The following is a 14,678-nucleotide window of genomic DNA, read 5'->3' as shown; positions in this document are numbered from 1 at the left end:
GGTGCAAGTACACTATGCTTTCAACCTTGCCTTTTCCCTTTCTTATTTTAAACTGAGTGCGACAATGCTGCAGTCATGACCCCTGCATTGGAGCTCACTTACTCCATTTTATTATCTCAAATCAAGTCTGCCCCCTTCCTTAGAACATCAATATTCATCTCAGCACTCCCTTCACCGGTGTCCCAATAATTACAAAAGATGGAAATAAATGAGAAGTATGAATAAATTTATCTACAGATTGTACCTTCGTATTTATTTTTCCTTGAACAACTTGAGAGAGAACTGCTGTCTCAGTACAGGCACATTGGACAGTCATAAGAGGTATGTTCATTTTTATAAAAAACAATTTTTAAAGTGGAGATGGGACAATTTGTTTAACTGACAATGGAAACAACGCATACTTTTTCAAAAATACTTGCATGGTAATAGATTTATGGCGCTTAACTACATTATGTTACACTTCCTGAGCTCACAAAGTGGTCACAAGTTATTGTCCTAACGTTAAGAACAGTGATCCCAGAATTTCAGTAAAAGTATGCGATGAAATAATAGGGAGTAATGTTCTGTCACTTAGCATTAGATCAGGAGGAGCTGGTTAATGCTGATCATTCCTGAAAGGGAAAATAAAATGAAAGCTTTAAAAACTTGCACAAGATGTTGTTGTCAAAATATTTATTATGCATATTTCCATAAGTCTGACAAGTTGATTGAAAAGACAGTTTACTGTAGAGACTTCACTTCATAGTTGTGCGTACTTCAAATCGCTTTGGTGAAATTTACAAGTCTTTCAAATTATCAAAATACTGTACTGAACCTCTTCAGACCTTCAAGAGATTTATGATATTTAAAATCAATCGAAAAACTACTGAACAGCTCAAGACCTCCAGGTGGGATTTCAGACAGTCCTAGGTTCAAAGCTGAGAAACTGAAAAAAAAAGTCTGACAACCCTTCTTTCAAATAAAATAATACAACTCTCTTCTCTCCTCAAATGCCCAATTAACTTATGGGTAGAGGCAAAGGCTTAGTACAAAACAAAGACCCCTCTGATTTAACATTGGAAATGTTCCCAGAAGCAGCAACAATGCATTCTACACCCAACAGAGTAGCTATTTTGTATAAAGAGAACAGCGACAATTCCCTCTCGAAACAATATAAAATACTTTTGCTTTGATGCAGAAGTATTTATTTATTGACGTTTATCAGATAATGTTACCCTGTATAGGAGTTATTCACATTTTGGGAAGTGAACACTCAACTTGCAGTTTGTAAATTGAGAGAGACAGACCCGCAATGACGTGAACCTCAGCAAATCACATAATTGTTTTACAGATAAAGTCTGGGCAAGGGAGGGAGAAGGGAATATCTGTGCAGTACCATTAATTTATCCTGCACAGACATACAGGAAGTGATTACAGCTTGTGTGTAAACAGTTAAATCATTACCAAGGTTTCTAAGCTGTAAACATTTACCTTGAACAATGCAATTTGGTAACTGGTGCAAGATACCGCTTCATATTCCAAATTCATTTCCTTATGCAGCTGACTTCACCAAACAGTTTAATTGCCGGATGAATTTGAATAATTTACAGTAGATTTCGCTCACGGTTGAAACCGCTAAAACAAAAAAAAACAAACAGTCTGGTTTCTAGATTGCAAGCAGACTGCAGTTTTTTGCTTTGCAACTCACTATCACTCACTTGTGGAATTCTGACATACTCCAAGTCAGTGATACAGGGGCAACACAATTCTGGGCAATTTCTCCTGATGGACCACTGGGCACTGATTTTTCATTAGTCTTCTCATCATTACTTTGCAACTTAACCCCTAAGTTCCATTACAACCACAGTGCTCCCACTGCCTCTTTACAGTTACAATCTATTGAAAAAGAAACCAGAGATTATCCAATCTCTTGCTGAGACCAAAGAAATCTACACTTGGTTAGTCTGCAATACCTGTTTAAAGTAGACCAGCACAAACATCAAGAAACCATTCACTAAATACATCAACTCACAACATACCCATTCCTTCTGGCAAGTGTCTGGCATAATAAAAAAGTTCCCTCTTTTAATCTAAAGTTAGCTAAGCAATTTATAAATGTGAACAGAAAAGGCTGGAAATACTGAGCAGGTCAGGCAGCATCTTTCTCAGTTTCTAAAGGTCACCAGCTGAAAGCATTCATTGTTTCTTAATGCACAGAAGCCATCTGGTCTGTTGAGTACTTCCAGTACTTTATCTGTTTAGATTTCAGATTTCCAGCATCTGCAGAATTTTGCCTTGTACAGCTAGTTAACAAAGCCTCCCCCCTTAAGAGTTCAAAACCATAGTTTTACTGAATTTTACGCAAGAGCAGATCACCTGCAAACAAACAGTCCAAATAGGAGCAGAGGACTTTTTTTTTTAAAATCTTAACATTTTACGACAGGAATATTTGTTTTCTGATAAAATCCACTGTGCATGGATCCTCTGCCACACTGTACATTTTCAACCCCAGCCCAATCCAGGATGAATACACAATCATACATGTGTAAAACTGCCACGATGCAAGTGGAATTTATTTTATCCATCAGCATATAATGAATAGCATGAGTATGAATGGTGTTGAAAATATTACCGGTATCCAACCACTACAAAAAAAGGATAAGGTTGCTCACATCCCAACATCCCCTCATTTCAAAAGAAGAACTTAAAATCCGTGAGAACCATGCTGATCACCATGATGCTCACTACTGGTCAATGATTATAAAATATGTCCCAATGAGTCCAGCATCCACTCTCTATTCTTCCAATATTAATTCATGTCCACTGGAAAAAAGGCACTTCAGAAACTGAATATGGTTCATCTCATTCAACATGTATAGTGTACAACAAATTAGAAAATAATCGTCATGGAGTAGAATGACAGTCAGGACAACAATATTTACAAGAACAGGAATAGAAGGAATTGTGGGAACATATCTGCCAAACGGAATGCAGGATTGTGCGAACACGATGCTTGGCTCATCATATACCAGAATGCTGACTGGGCTATTACTCCTTGAAAAAGTCAAGATAAAATAAGACACTTCAGGTCTAGACATAAAAGGTGGCTCCAGATCTAGTGGGTAGTGATTATGCAGATTACTTCACTGTTTCTCAACTCTTTTAGAGAAGAACCTTCCACAATTGCAAATAAATAGTTCTCGGTTTTGATATCAAGCACACTGTATGGTGGTGTTTCAATCCAGCAACCCAACAGCAGTTAAATCCATTCCTTGATCCCGGCACCAAGGGCTTGCACTCAAGTTTTTAAGACAATCTTACAGAGCTGCAAAGTCAATCTGGACGTAAAGCTGTCTTACTCCTGCCTGCAGGGGAGAAAAAGGGAATAAAAATGTTTGTTTACTCACCCATCAAAATGAGCTAAAAGTGTTTTTATTCTCATCAACATTTCTCAACATCAGTAGATTACTCAATGCTTCCTTTTTCATTTAAACAAACACAATTTCATAAAATCATAACCAGAGTGCTGTGAATGTAAGTTTCTATGCTAAAAATTTTACACTACAGCATGTTCTAGTACACGACTGGTATTGTACACAGTATGTTGCGGCAGCATGATCCTGTGTACTTGCTTTGGAAACGTTCCACTCAAACACAGTCAATATCTGTGCATCGGAGAAGACAGCGAGTGGAAGACAGCATTAAAAGAACCTTCTTATGCACTGCCTAACACTACCAGCCAACAAAAGCACAGCAGAGAATAAGCTAGAGTTATCCATTCCATTTAGAAAAAAAAACAGAATTCATAAAGGAAAGAAAGAAAGTTAAACACTGCAGCCAAATCATTTTATCTAGTTAAAATCTATATAAAATCAAGATATTATTTTCTTCATCATTGCCACTGATCGCACCATGGCATCCAGTGGACAACAAAACTGGTCTCATTAATGGTGATCCATCGTGATTCTTGTAGAAGCTAATTTGTTCACTTGTGTTCTTTACAGATACAAATCTACCATCCTTACCAGATCTGGCTGATATCTGGACTCTAGACCAGCATAATGTGATTGCCTCTTAACTACCCTCTGAAATGGCCTACCACGCCAATCAGTTCAACAGGAAAGAACTAAATTCACATCAGCCTATCAAGATTTAAAACATTACTGTCAATAATTTGACGCAAGTACCAGTTTGTAAGGGGGGCCTCCATTCACAACATAAATGGACTTAAGTCAAGTTACTTGGGAAGCCCATTAGACATGGACAATTGCAGCTGCATTTAAACAAATACTTCCAAAACTAGGTATATGCTTAAAGGAATTATATGGAAATGTAAGCTACTCTGAAGATTATAAAAGCAGTTATAAGATTGTCGAAGGAACAATTGAAAGGATGATACAGTGATGATAAAGTCTTTAACAGTTAGCTTGCAACCAAGAGAACCATCAAATACTGATGGACGTGTTTAGTAAAGCTTAAGACGTGATCAAACTTTTAAATGGTACACTACACTGATCTTCACTACTTAGTAATGAGTCACGTTAGACAGAAGTAAGGCTATGACTGAGTGAGTAGACATGTATGTAGAATGGTCCAGCCAGAATTAGGGTTCTTAAAATCAGTCCTTGGACCATGTGGTCTTCACATATTTTGAGACTGTGCTAAATTGGAGATTGGTTTGTGTAGCTAAATCCATGGCATTTATACTGGTTTGCACAGACCAAAGAGATGCGTGGGCTTAATTTTAAGAAGCCAAAACCCGGAAAGTATAGATTCATTAGTTTAAATTTACTTAAAAAGTAAGGTGCTGAGAGAACTTTTGGAAACATTTGTGATAACTGAGAAAAAGCAAACGTTATTAATCAATACGAGCATAATTCCTGGAAAGGAGATCCGAACTCAAAGCAAGTGCAATCTCCTTGAAGAAAAATTCAAAGCTTGTGAATGGTGAAAGTTTGGTACACCACAAAATGCCATCAAAAATGCTGATGAAAAATGATATTCCTTCTTGAGAAATTAGTGGCCAGTTTTCGGATCTCAAGTACTTCAAAGATGCCTACAGAAGAGTTAATCAATTAATTCTGCTTAAAAGCAGGTCATCGCCAGGACATGCTTGAGGAATGTAGAAGATTGTGTGGTCATACTTGTGGTTTTTAAAATAATGAACACATCAGAATCTTTCCACAGCCAGTTGGGTGAATTGATGGTGTGTGTAGGCTACATTATGTTGTGGTGGAAGAATTGGGATTTTGTCCTTTCTCATCTACATAAAAGAACAGCTACCAGTGTTACTGATATGGACATTATCACAACTTGCACCAACACCTGCACTCAGTCATTTCCTACTTGACCTCACTAACTAAAACCAGCCCAAATCTCCAAACATGTCAAACATAAGAAACTGGTGATATTTTTCCTCGCCCTTTGTTGTGCACTATGCCCATTAAACTAGGTTTAAACACATCAGGTGTTGAATAGCCACCCAACACAAAGACCCTGCAGAATCAGTGAATATCACAGAAGATCATTAGCACATTTTAACATTCTACTGTAACAAACCATAAACTAATATCTGTTTTAAAGAAATACTCCACGATAATAGGTTTGAAGCAATGTTATTATTACTCTATATAACTGACTCATTAAAAGCTGTGTCAAATCCAAACAGCAACCCCATTCTCCTAAATAAACCCTCAACATTCTTTTCTGCTATGCTATAGAATGGCTACTTCCAATGAATTTCAAATGAACATTCAATTGTGAGTTTATGTCAGTCTCCACAGCCAGAGACTCCAAGCAAAACTAAGTTTAATATACATTCCCTTGGTCGTACAAATGACAGAAAATTGTGTACAATGTCAGTAAGAAGAGTTTCCCAAACAAGTAGTTTACATTTTATGAGAACCTTAAAAATTTTGCATAATAGAAATAATTATTAAATAGTCACTGGCAATTTCTGAACCTTGTAAATTGGTAAAGAGAAACATTCATGATAGAACAGCAGAAATAACCTCTTTACGTACCTGAGTGAAAATATTGTGTGTTTGACTCAAAATCCATCGTGCATCTGCATCAGGTGCTACCAGGAGCTTTACTGTGCCGATGTAGACTTCACTACACAAGGTCCAAAAGTGAGGATCAATTATACTATAAACTCCTTGCAGGTGTTGAACCTGGAAGAATAAATGAGAAAGAAAGATCAAGAGTTCCAGTTTAGTCTAATACTAAATGCACTTTTTCCCCCCGAAAATACTGCACATATAAAGGTCTTCTACCTACCCGCTGATAGCACTGGGGCAGTACGTGATCCAAAGCTGGAGGAGTACGTTGCATTAAAATCCCAATGGATTGCTTTAAGAGTGGAATAACACTATCAGAAAAAGAAATATTATCAGAAGAACGATCTTGTACAACAGCAAGAAATTTTACTTAGTACATCACTGACTTAAAATGCATCATTACACATGAACTTCCACAACAATTTGCTTTTATTAATGTGGTTCCAGCACTTCCTCCTATCCTGAAATTTGGCAATAGAGAAAATTAATGACAAGGGAAAACCACAGACTAACATGCATTTAATGAACTTTAACACTCAACCTGATCTAAGGATGGATTCATTGTCACTGTTTCATTCCCTACAAACTTTCAGTTGATGTCTATTCACTTAAAGCAGTGCTGAACTCTCCTGGCCACAATACACATGGACTTTATTAAAATTATAGATATGTGTAAATTATAGATTTATGCAACGCCACTGGTATCAATGCAAGATCATGAAATTATTATAGGATACAACTTCTTTTCTGAGGATTAATTAGTGCCCAATAAAAGCCCTCAGAAATAATAAAAAGCCCTCATTATCTGGCCCGAATTGCAAGGATTCATTTGGAGGTCTATATTTCTTCCGTCTTGTAAAATCATCTAATTGAAACTGGTTGAAATTTCAGGCACTGTAATCTGGAAGAATACAAATGTATCAGCTCTCAACTAGGTGCACTATGCCTTAAAAAAAAAGCAAAGCCAAAGAAAACCAGTCTCTTTAGAGGTTCAAAGCAGTTAGCAGGAAGACACAATTTAAGAGGCTTAGAGTCACCAAGCATTTTGAATTTGATGTGCTAATCACAGAGGTGGCAGACAGAAGATTATTAATAGATTTTGATAAGGTTTCACACAAATTGTTACCAATAAAATTGAGATGAATGGACATTGAGGCAACTTGTGGGGCAGTTAAGAAACTAGTTGGGAGGAAGGCTGTAGAGATTTTAGGCATAGGACATTTTGAAATTGACAGATGCTGAGAAATGATGTCACCACTGTTTGGTACTGGGAGTCCACCTTAAAAAATGTCAAAGACAAAGACAGAATGTAAAATACACAAAAAATAACCAGGATTTGGATAGAGAGATGTTGCCCATTTTTGCAGAGCATATTCAGCTACAAAGTATGGTAAAAGGGGAAAGATCAAGAGGAAATAATGTAAAAATATCTAAACAGAATGACTGGACTTGTGTGATGCAGTGGTAGTGACCCTAGTTCAGGTTCCACCTGCTCCAGAAATATGTAATAAACATCTCTGAATATATGGATTCAAAACATTTCTAAGTAGAATGTCAACATTTCAGGTGTGGTGGTGCTCACCTTAGATGCAAGAATATTAAATCAGAAGGATTTTAAAAAACTGGTGCAGGGATTCTAGCAATCCAAGCTATTAAAATCGTATCCAGATTTGAAAGTGTGAAAAGCCAATAAAAGAATATTACATATTTAATTCCTTGAGTACATAAAATGCTACTGTCAAAGTCATGCAGCACAGAAACAGACCTTTCAGTCCAACTTGTCCAGGCAGACCAAATCAGACCAATCTGATCTAGTCCTATTTGCTAGCATTTGGCCCATATCCCTCTAAGCCCTTCATATTCATATACCCATCCAACTATCTTTCAAATGTTGTCATTACATCCACCTCCACCACACCCTCTGGCAGCTCAATCCATATACAATCACCCACTGCATGAAAATGTTACCCCTCAGGTCACTTAAATCTTCCCCCTCTCACCTTAAACCTATGCCCGTTAGTTCTGGACTTGCCCCAGCCCTTGGCTAATGACCTTATCCTTGCCCCTCATGATTTCATAAACCTCTATAAAAGTCACCCCTCAGCCTCCGACGCTCCAGGGAACAAAGCCCCAGCCCATTCAGTCTCTCTCCTTCACTCAAACCTCCAGTCCCAGCAAAACCCTTTTGTAGCTCATTTCTGCAACCTCTCAAATTTCACACTATCATTCCTATAGAAGGCCAACTAGAGTTGTACGCGGTATTCTAAAATAGCCTGTCCAATGCCCTGCACAGCCACCGCATGACACCTCAACTCCTGTACTCGATATTCTCATCAATGAAGGCAACTGTGCCAAATGACTTCTTCACCACCCTGTCTACCTGCGATGCCACTTTCAAGGAAATATGTACCTGCGCCCCTAGATCTCTTTGTTCAGCAACACTCTACAGGGCCCTCCTATTAACAGTGTAGGTCCTGTCCTGGTTTGCCTTACTAAAATGCAACACCTCACATTTATCTAAACTCCATCTCCACTCCTTGGCCCAGTGGGCCATCTGCACAAGGTCCCATTATACTCAGATAATCTGCGTTACACTACCAATTTTGGTGTCATTTGCAAACTTACTAACCACACAAAGTTCCTATATTCACATCCAATTATAATCTAATAGCATAAAATATATACTTTGAACTTTCTCTGCAGTAGCATCAAATTGAGAGTCTACGAAAATTTCCAATTTGTTTTCAACTTGGGAATTGGAATTATTATTAAAGGGGCAGGTAAAAAATCTCTCAAAATGTTCCTTGGGCTTTATCTGAGTTCCATACAGAACAAGCAAAGGTTTGGTCCCTAGCGTCAAGACAGAATTTTTGCCTTAATAATATTGTAAAAACAGAATATGCAGACATCAAATTGCTGTTTGGTGGTGGTATGTAGATGCATGCAAATTGGCTGAAGCATTTTCTACATTATAACTGTGATTATACTTTAGAAGTTCTGACTTAGCTATAATGTGCTTGGAGTTGTCCCAAAGCTGTCAAAGCACAGACTTTGATTAAGCGAAGGGTTATTGATTTCAGCTTTAAAATTACCAAGTGATCTAGCAACGATAATCGTTTATGGAAAATGTTTCTAAACTTCTATCACTCACCTTGATTAGAATATTTCCTAATTTCAGTTGAAAGATTTGCTGTAACGTTTAAACTACAGCCTCTAGTCCTAGACAACCCAAGCAGGAGAAAAAAAAACACGTAGTACCAACTGGGTGGATTAGAACAACTTATTATCATGAAATTTCAAATCAGGTCTAGGGTAAACAATCTCATTCATGCAATCTCTCTCTTAACCATTAGGATCCAGTGATCATTCTGTTAAATCTACCTTACACTCCCATTATGGCCAACATATCCATCACAAGGAGATCTTTAAGGTCTGACTAGGTTGAAGCAAAAGTTCCACTGCTTTTATTCATTCTTTACAAAATCACAGAATAAATGGGACTGAATTGAAACTTATAAAACACCTTTAGATTGGAATGAAAATTTATTGTAAAGTTTCATCTCAAATTTAAAGACCAAATCTCCTTTTCAACGGTAATCTGTGATCTTTAGATCCCTTTATAAGTACAGACTGGATAAAAAGCTGGAATATCAGCCTCTCTACAAGTAGGCATTATATCCAACTCTCTCATCTACAGATTTAAAAGCAACACTAGTGGTCTCTATACATGCCATGAACCACGCAGGTCAGAAGCTCAAATGCTTCACATTCCATAAAAACAAACTGAAATTTATTCTTAGTTCTAATTTGCACTTTATATCTGCTAGATGTTTTGCTCAATTACTTCTATTTTGCAATAGATTCTCATCTTGTAAAACAGGAACTTTAAGCAGCCAGTCAGCAGAAAATATCTTTAAATTATTTGTTGGATTTGATCCAAAGCTTAAGCTTAATATCATAAATAAAAAATATATAAAGAATATAATTGTTTCGCATACAAGTGTCAGACATATTTATAACCAAATGGAATTAAAATTAATTTCTCCCATGCTCATTAAAATCTATTGTGAAACAAGGATACAGTCTTATATGTTGCTCCTATCTATCTAAACAGAGTAAAAACATTCCATTCTTACATATTTTGTTTTCCCATAATTCTTCATGGGTGAATTAAAGCCAATGCTTAATTTACTGATACATACATAAATTTCACAATGTGATAAATGAGTGCCATTGAATCGACACTTGTTCCAATCGTATTGCTGTAAATATTTAACGGCAAGTGTTCAGTGCTATTTGATCAGGCAACTAACAGTCAGTGCCCTATTGCACTTAAGATCCAGTCTACGTTCTTTGCATCAATCTTATGGGAAAACTTGCATTACTGGTAACGATGAGTACATTGCAAGTGGAAAGACAGCCGAGTTTGAATCATGACTGAATCGACTGATTTTAGTTTAGTTTTGACCTGATATCATAATTTGTCTAATAATTTGTTAATGCTATTAAAATTCTGATCAGTTCAATTATTTACGACTATAAGACTAAGTTATATAGCTGAAAGAAGTGTGAAATACAGGGGTAAGTATTACATTTTCATGCAAATCTGGTGGTGGTGGTGATGGGAAAACGGCATTGAGATAGAGGAGTAGCCATGATTATGTGAATGGCAGAGAGTGGCTTACTCACACTCCTGTTTTCTAGGTTTTAGAACCACCGGGCTCCATTTCCTTTTAAAGCAGGCAGGTTGACTCAGGTATTGGGAAAGTCAATTGCCTATTTGAAGGCACTGTGTGTGTATGTGTGTTCTGCTGTGAAATTAAAGCTGTAAAAAGTTAGTACACAGGACCTTGTTCATTACCAACAGATAAGACATATGCAGTATGTCCAAGTATGTTATTTTCATGGTGACATCTCAGCCAACTTCCTATAACCTTATACTGTCTAATTTTTTTCCTCTAAACGTTTCTCTAATCCTTTTACTTTTACTGGGAGTAGATCTCTGGTAGTCTTCCTCCCCATCTTTCTCCTATCTACTGTGCATGAAGCTTCTGCTTATCAATGAAATGACCAGAGATGAGCAAAGGAACCTCTGCATGGACACTGAATGCACTGTTTGAATTTGGCTTTACCATGTAACTACACCACTGGGAACACTTGCTTGCTTCTCCCCAGATTTACAGTTAATCTTTATATGGAACTCCTGATTTATACCTTTTGCTGTGTAATATAAAACAGGACCACTGTACAACTTACAAGCATCTAAAGAATTCCATTACAAGTTCAAGAATTGCAGGATTGATTGAATATTTCCTGTTACCTTAGAGTTATTTTTAGTGCCACAGAGATCACAGAGGAAATTATGCACCAATATCAGAATACATTTAAAAACAAATCCAAAAATGCCACATTGTTGTCAAAATGTACTTGACCTCAGTAATGGTTCCAGAGATGAGATGGTGAACTTCTTTGTGTCCACGGTGGGTTTACTGTACACTTAATGTAGGATCTCCAAGTTGACTTACTTGAATTTTGCTATTTGCCAAAGAATACAAACTTGGGAAAAAGCTCCTCACAGATCTGGGATACTTCTGCATTTTTCAATTTCTGCTTAGGAGATAGTGATGAAAGCTGATGCCATTAGATTTATATGGTTGAAGCTCAAACCTGTTGACAGAAATCTTCTGCACTACCTAATATACAGAAGTTAGTTTGCTGCAGTGTCTCAAACACAATTACGAAAGGACACAATATTCAGAATTCTTAAGAAATAGGAATTTTTCTTACGACAATATCTTGTGGTTTCCAAGTCGGCAATGCCAGTTTAACTCATTTACCGCATTTGGCCACACATCTTGTACAAATCTCATGACAATAACACAGACTGATCAGAGAAATTAGAAAATTCAGTCCTTCTGTTGACAAGCTGTACTGCAAAGTAAATCACTGTTATCAGACATCTAATGTTACGTCAAAGCTTTCTTCATGAGTTTTTTTTTTGAAAAGTCAGTTGTTTTGAAATGCTGGGCTGTTACTAATTAGCAAATATACAACTTTAGTATACATTGTGAAGCTAATGATGCACATACAAGCATAGATTAAATGTGGGAGTGTGCCCTTATGCCTACTCTGTCATAGCTAATCTAAATTTCTTTTTATTCACTCATGGATTGTGGGCTTTGTTGACTGGACCAGCATGTATTGCCTGTATCTAGTTGCCTTTGAGGGTGGTGGTGAATGCCATCTTTGACAGCTGCAGTCAGTGTGCTGTAGATAGACCCACAATGCTATTAGAGAAGGAATGCCTGAATTTCGATCCAACACCACCGAAGGAATGGCAGTGTATTTCAAAGTCAGGATAGTGAGTAGACTGGAGGTTTTTCACATGTCTACTGCTCTTGTCCTTCAAGAAGGAAGGTGGTGGTTTTGGAGGCTGCTAAGGAGACTTGCTGAATTTCTATAGCTCATCCTATAGATAGCACAACACTGCTGCTTCTCAACCATAGTGCTTCAGAGAGTGAATGTTTGGTTGCGGTGCCAATCAAATGGGCTGCTTTGTTCTGGATGATGTCAAGCTTCTTGACTGTTGTTCAAACAACATTCATCCAGGCAAGCGGGTAGTATTTCACCATACTCCTGACTTGTAGATGGACAGACTTTGGGGAAATCGAGGTGAATTACTTGATGCAGTGTTCCTAGCCTCTGACCTGCACTTACAGGGTCATTATTTATATGCTGAGTCAGTTGAGTTTTGCTAACCCCCAATGGTTGCTCCCCTTGTCCTTCTAGATGGTTGAGGTTGTGGGTTTGGTAGGTGCAGTCTACGGATCGTTGGTGGTGAATTTCTGCAGTGCATCATGTAGCTAGTACACACTGCTGCAACCGAGTGTCATTGGTAGTGGAAGTGGAGTTTTGTGGATAGGGTGCCAATCGGCGGGGGGGGGGTGGTATTGCATCATACTCTTGACCTGTACCCTATAGATCGTGGATAGGCTTTGTGGAGTCAGGAAGCCACTTACTTGCCACTGTATTCCTAGCCTTTGACCTGCTCTTATAATCTACTGATATGCAAGGTCTATTTGAAATTTTGGAGCAAATGGTAACTACCAGGACTTTGATAATAGGGGATTCAGTAATGGCAACAACATTAACTGTCAAGGGGGTGTGGTTAGATTGCTTCACGGAGGTGGTCATTGCCTGGCACTTGTGGTGTGAATGTTATTTTCCACTAGTCAGCTCATCTAGATCTAGTTGATTTTTAACTTTGACTGCTTCAGTATCCGAGGAGTTGCAAATGGTGCCGAACGTTGTGTAATGACTGGAAAATACACCCAAGTCTGATCTTATGATGGAGCAAAGTAGCTGAAGATGGTTGGGCCTAGGACACAACCTTTAGGAACTCCTGCAGAGATGTTCTGGAGCGAAGATGACCGACCTTCAACAACTACGACTGTCTTTCAAAGTGCTAGGCATGACTCCAACCAGCAGGGTTTGTCCCCCTGATTCCAGTTTTGCTCGGGATCCTTAAATGCTACTCTCAGTTAAATGTAGCTTAGAAGTCACCTCACTTTTGGAATTCGAGATAATGGGAACTGCAGATGCTGGAGAATCCAAGATAACAAAGTGTGGAGCTGGATGAACACAGCAGGCCAAGCAGCATCTTAGGAGCACAAAAGCTGACGTTTCGGGCCCAGACCCTTCAGCTGAAGAAGGGTCTGGGCCCGAAACGTCAGCTTTTGTGCTCCTAAGATGCTGCTTGGCCTGCTGTGTTCATCCAGCTCCACACTTTGTTATCACTTTTGGAATTCAGCTCTTTTATCTATGTTTGAACCAAGGCTACGAGATCAGGAGCTGAGTGGCCCTGGCAGGACTCAAACTGAGCATCACTCAGCAGGGTATTGATGAGCAGCGTTGATAACAACTTCCATCACTTTACTGATGATTAAGAGTGCACTGACTGGACTGTAATTGGCTGGGTTTTGTGTACAGAACATACATGGGCAATTTTCTACATCATCAGGTAGATACCAGTGTTGTAACCGTACTGGAAGAACTTGGTTAGGTGGGCAGCAAGTTCTGGAGCACAAGTCTTCCACAGCATTGCTGGAATGTTGTCAGGACCCATAGCCTTTGCAAGGTCTGCTATCTTCAACTGTTTCTTGATATCAAGTGGAGTGAATACAATTGTCTGAAGACTGTTATCTATAATGCTGGGAGGGAGCGAGAGGGGGAGGTGAAATCATTCACTCGGCACTAATGATGAAGACTGTTGCAAAAGCTAAGCCTGGTCTTTTGCACTGATATATTGGACTCTTCCACCTCAAGACGATGGAACATTCGTAGATCCTTCTCCACCAGTGAGTTATTTAATGGTCCACCATCATTCATGACTGGATGCAACAGGGCTGCAGGGCTTAGATCTTTTTGGTTGGCTGTGGGATCATTTAACGCTGTCTATCACTTGCTGTTTGGCATGCACGTGTCCCGTTTGGTAGCTTCATCAGGTTGACACCCCATCTTCAAGTTTCCTGGTGCTGCTCCTGGCACGTCCTCTTGCACTCTCCACTGAACCAGGGTTGATCCCCCCCCCCCCACCAAAGGCTGGACAGCAAGGATTGAGTGAGGGATACGCTGGGCTAT

General features: G+C 38.6%; 1 protein-coding gene across 1 annotated transcript in view; it reads right to left on the bottom strand.

Annotated features, from left to right (window-relative positions):
- Nucleotides 1-657: 657 nt before the first annotated feature.
- The window catches only part of slc30a7 (solute carrier family 30 member 7), a 53,042-nt gene continuing 39,021 nt past the window's right edge, over nucleotides 658-14,678 (bottom strand). The window contains exons 9-11 of the mRNA XM_048538832.2: nucleotides 6,259-6,349; nucleotides 6,003-6,152; nucleotides 658-3,344 (exon numbers count right to left, since the gene is read on the bottom strand). Coding sequence (XP_048394789.1) covers nucleotides 3,297-3,344; nucleotides 6,003-6,152; nucleotides 6,259-6,349 — 289 coding nt within the window. The 3' untranslated portion in view covers nucleotides 658-3,296. The remainder of the gene's footprint in view (nucleotides 3,345-6,002; nucleotides 6,153-6,258; nucleotides 6,350-14,678) is intronic.

The sequence above is a fragment of the Stegostoma tigrinum genome, chromosome 8 (assembly GCF_030684315.1).
Source record: "Stegostoma tigrinum isolate sSteTig4 chromosome 8, sSteTig4.hap1, whole genome shotgun sequence".
NCBI classification, from domain to species: Eukaryota; Metazoa; Chordata; class Chondrichthyes; order Orectolobiformes; family Stegostomatidae; genus Stegostoma; species Stegostoma tigrinum.
This window is presented reverse-complemented; position numbering and strand designations above follow the sequence as displayed.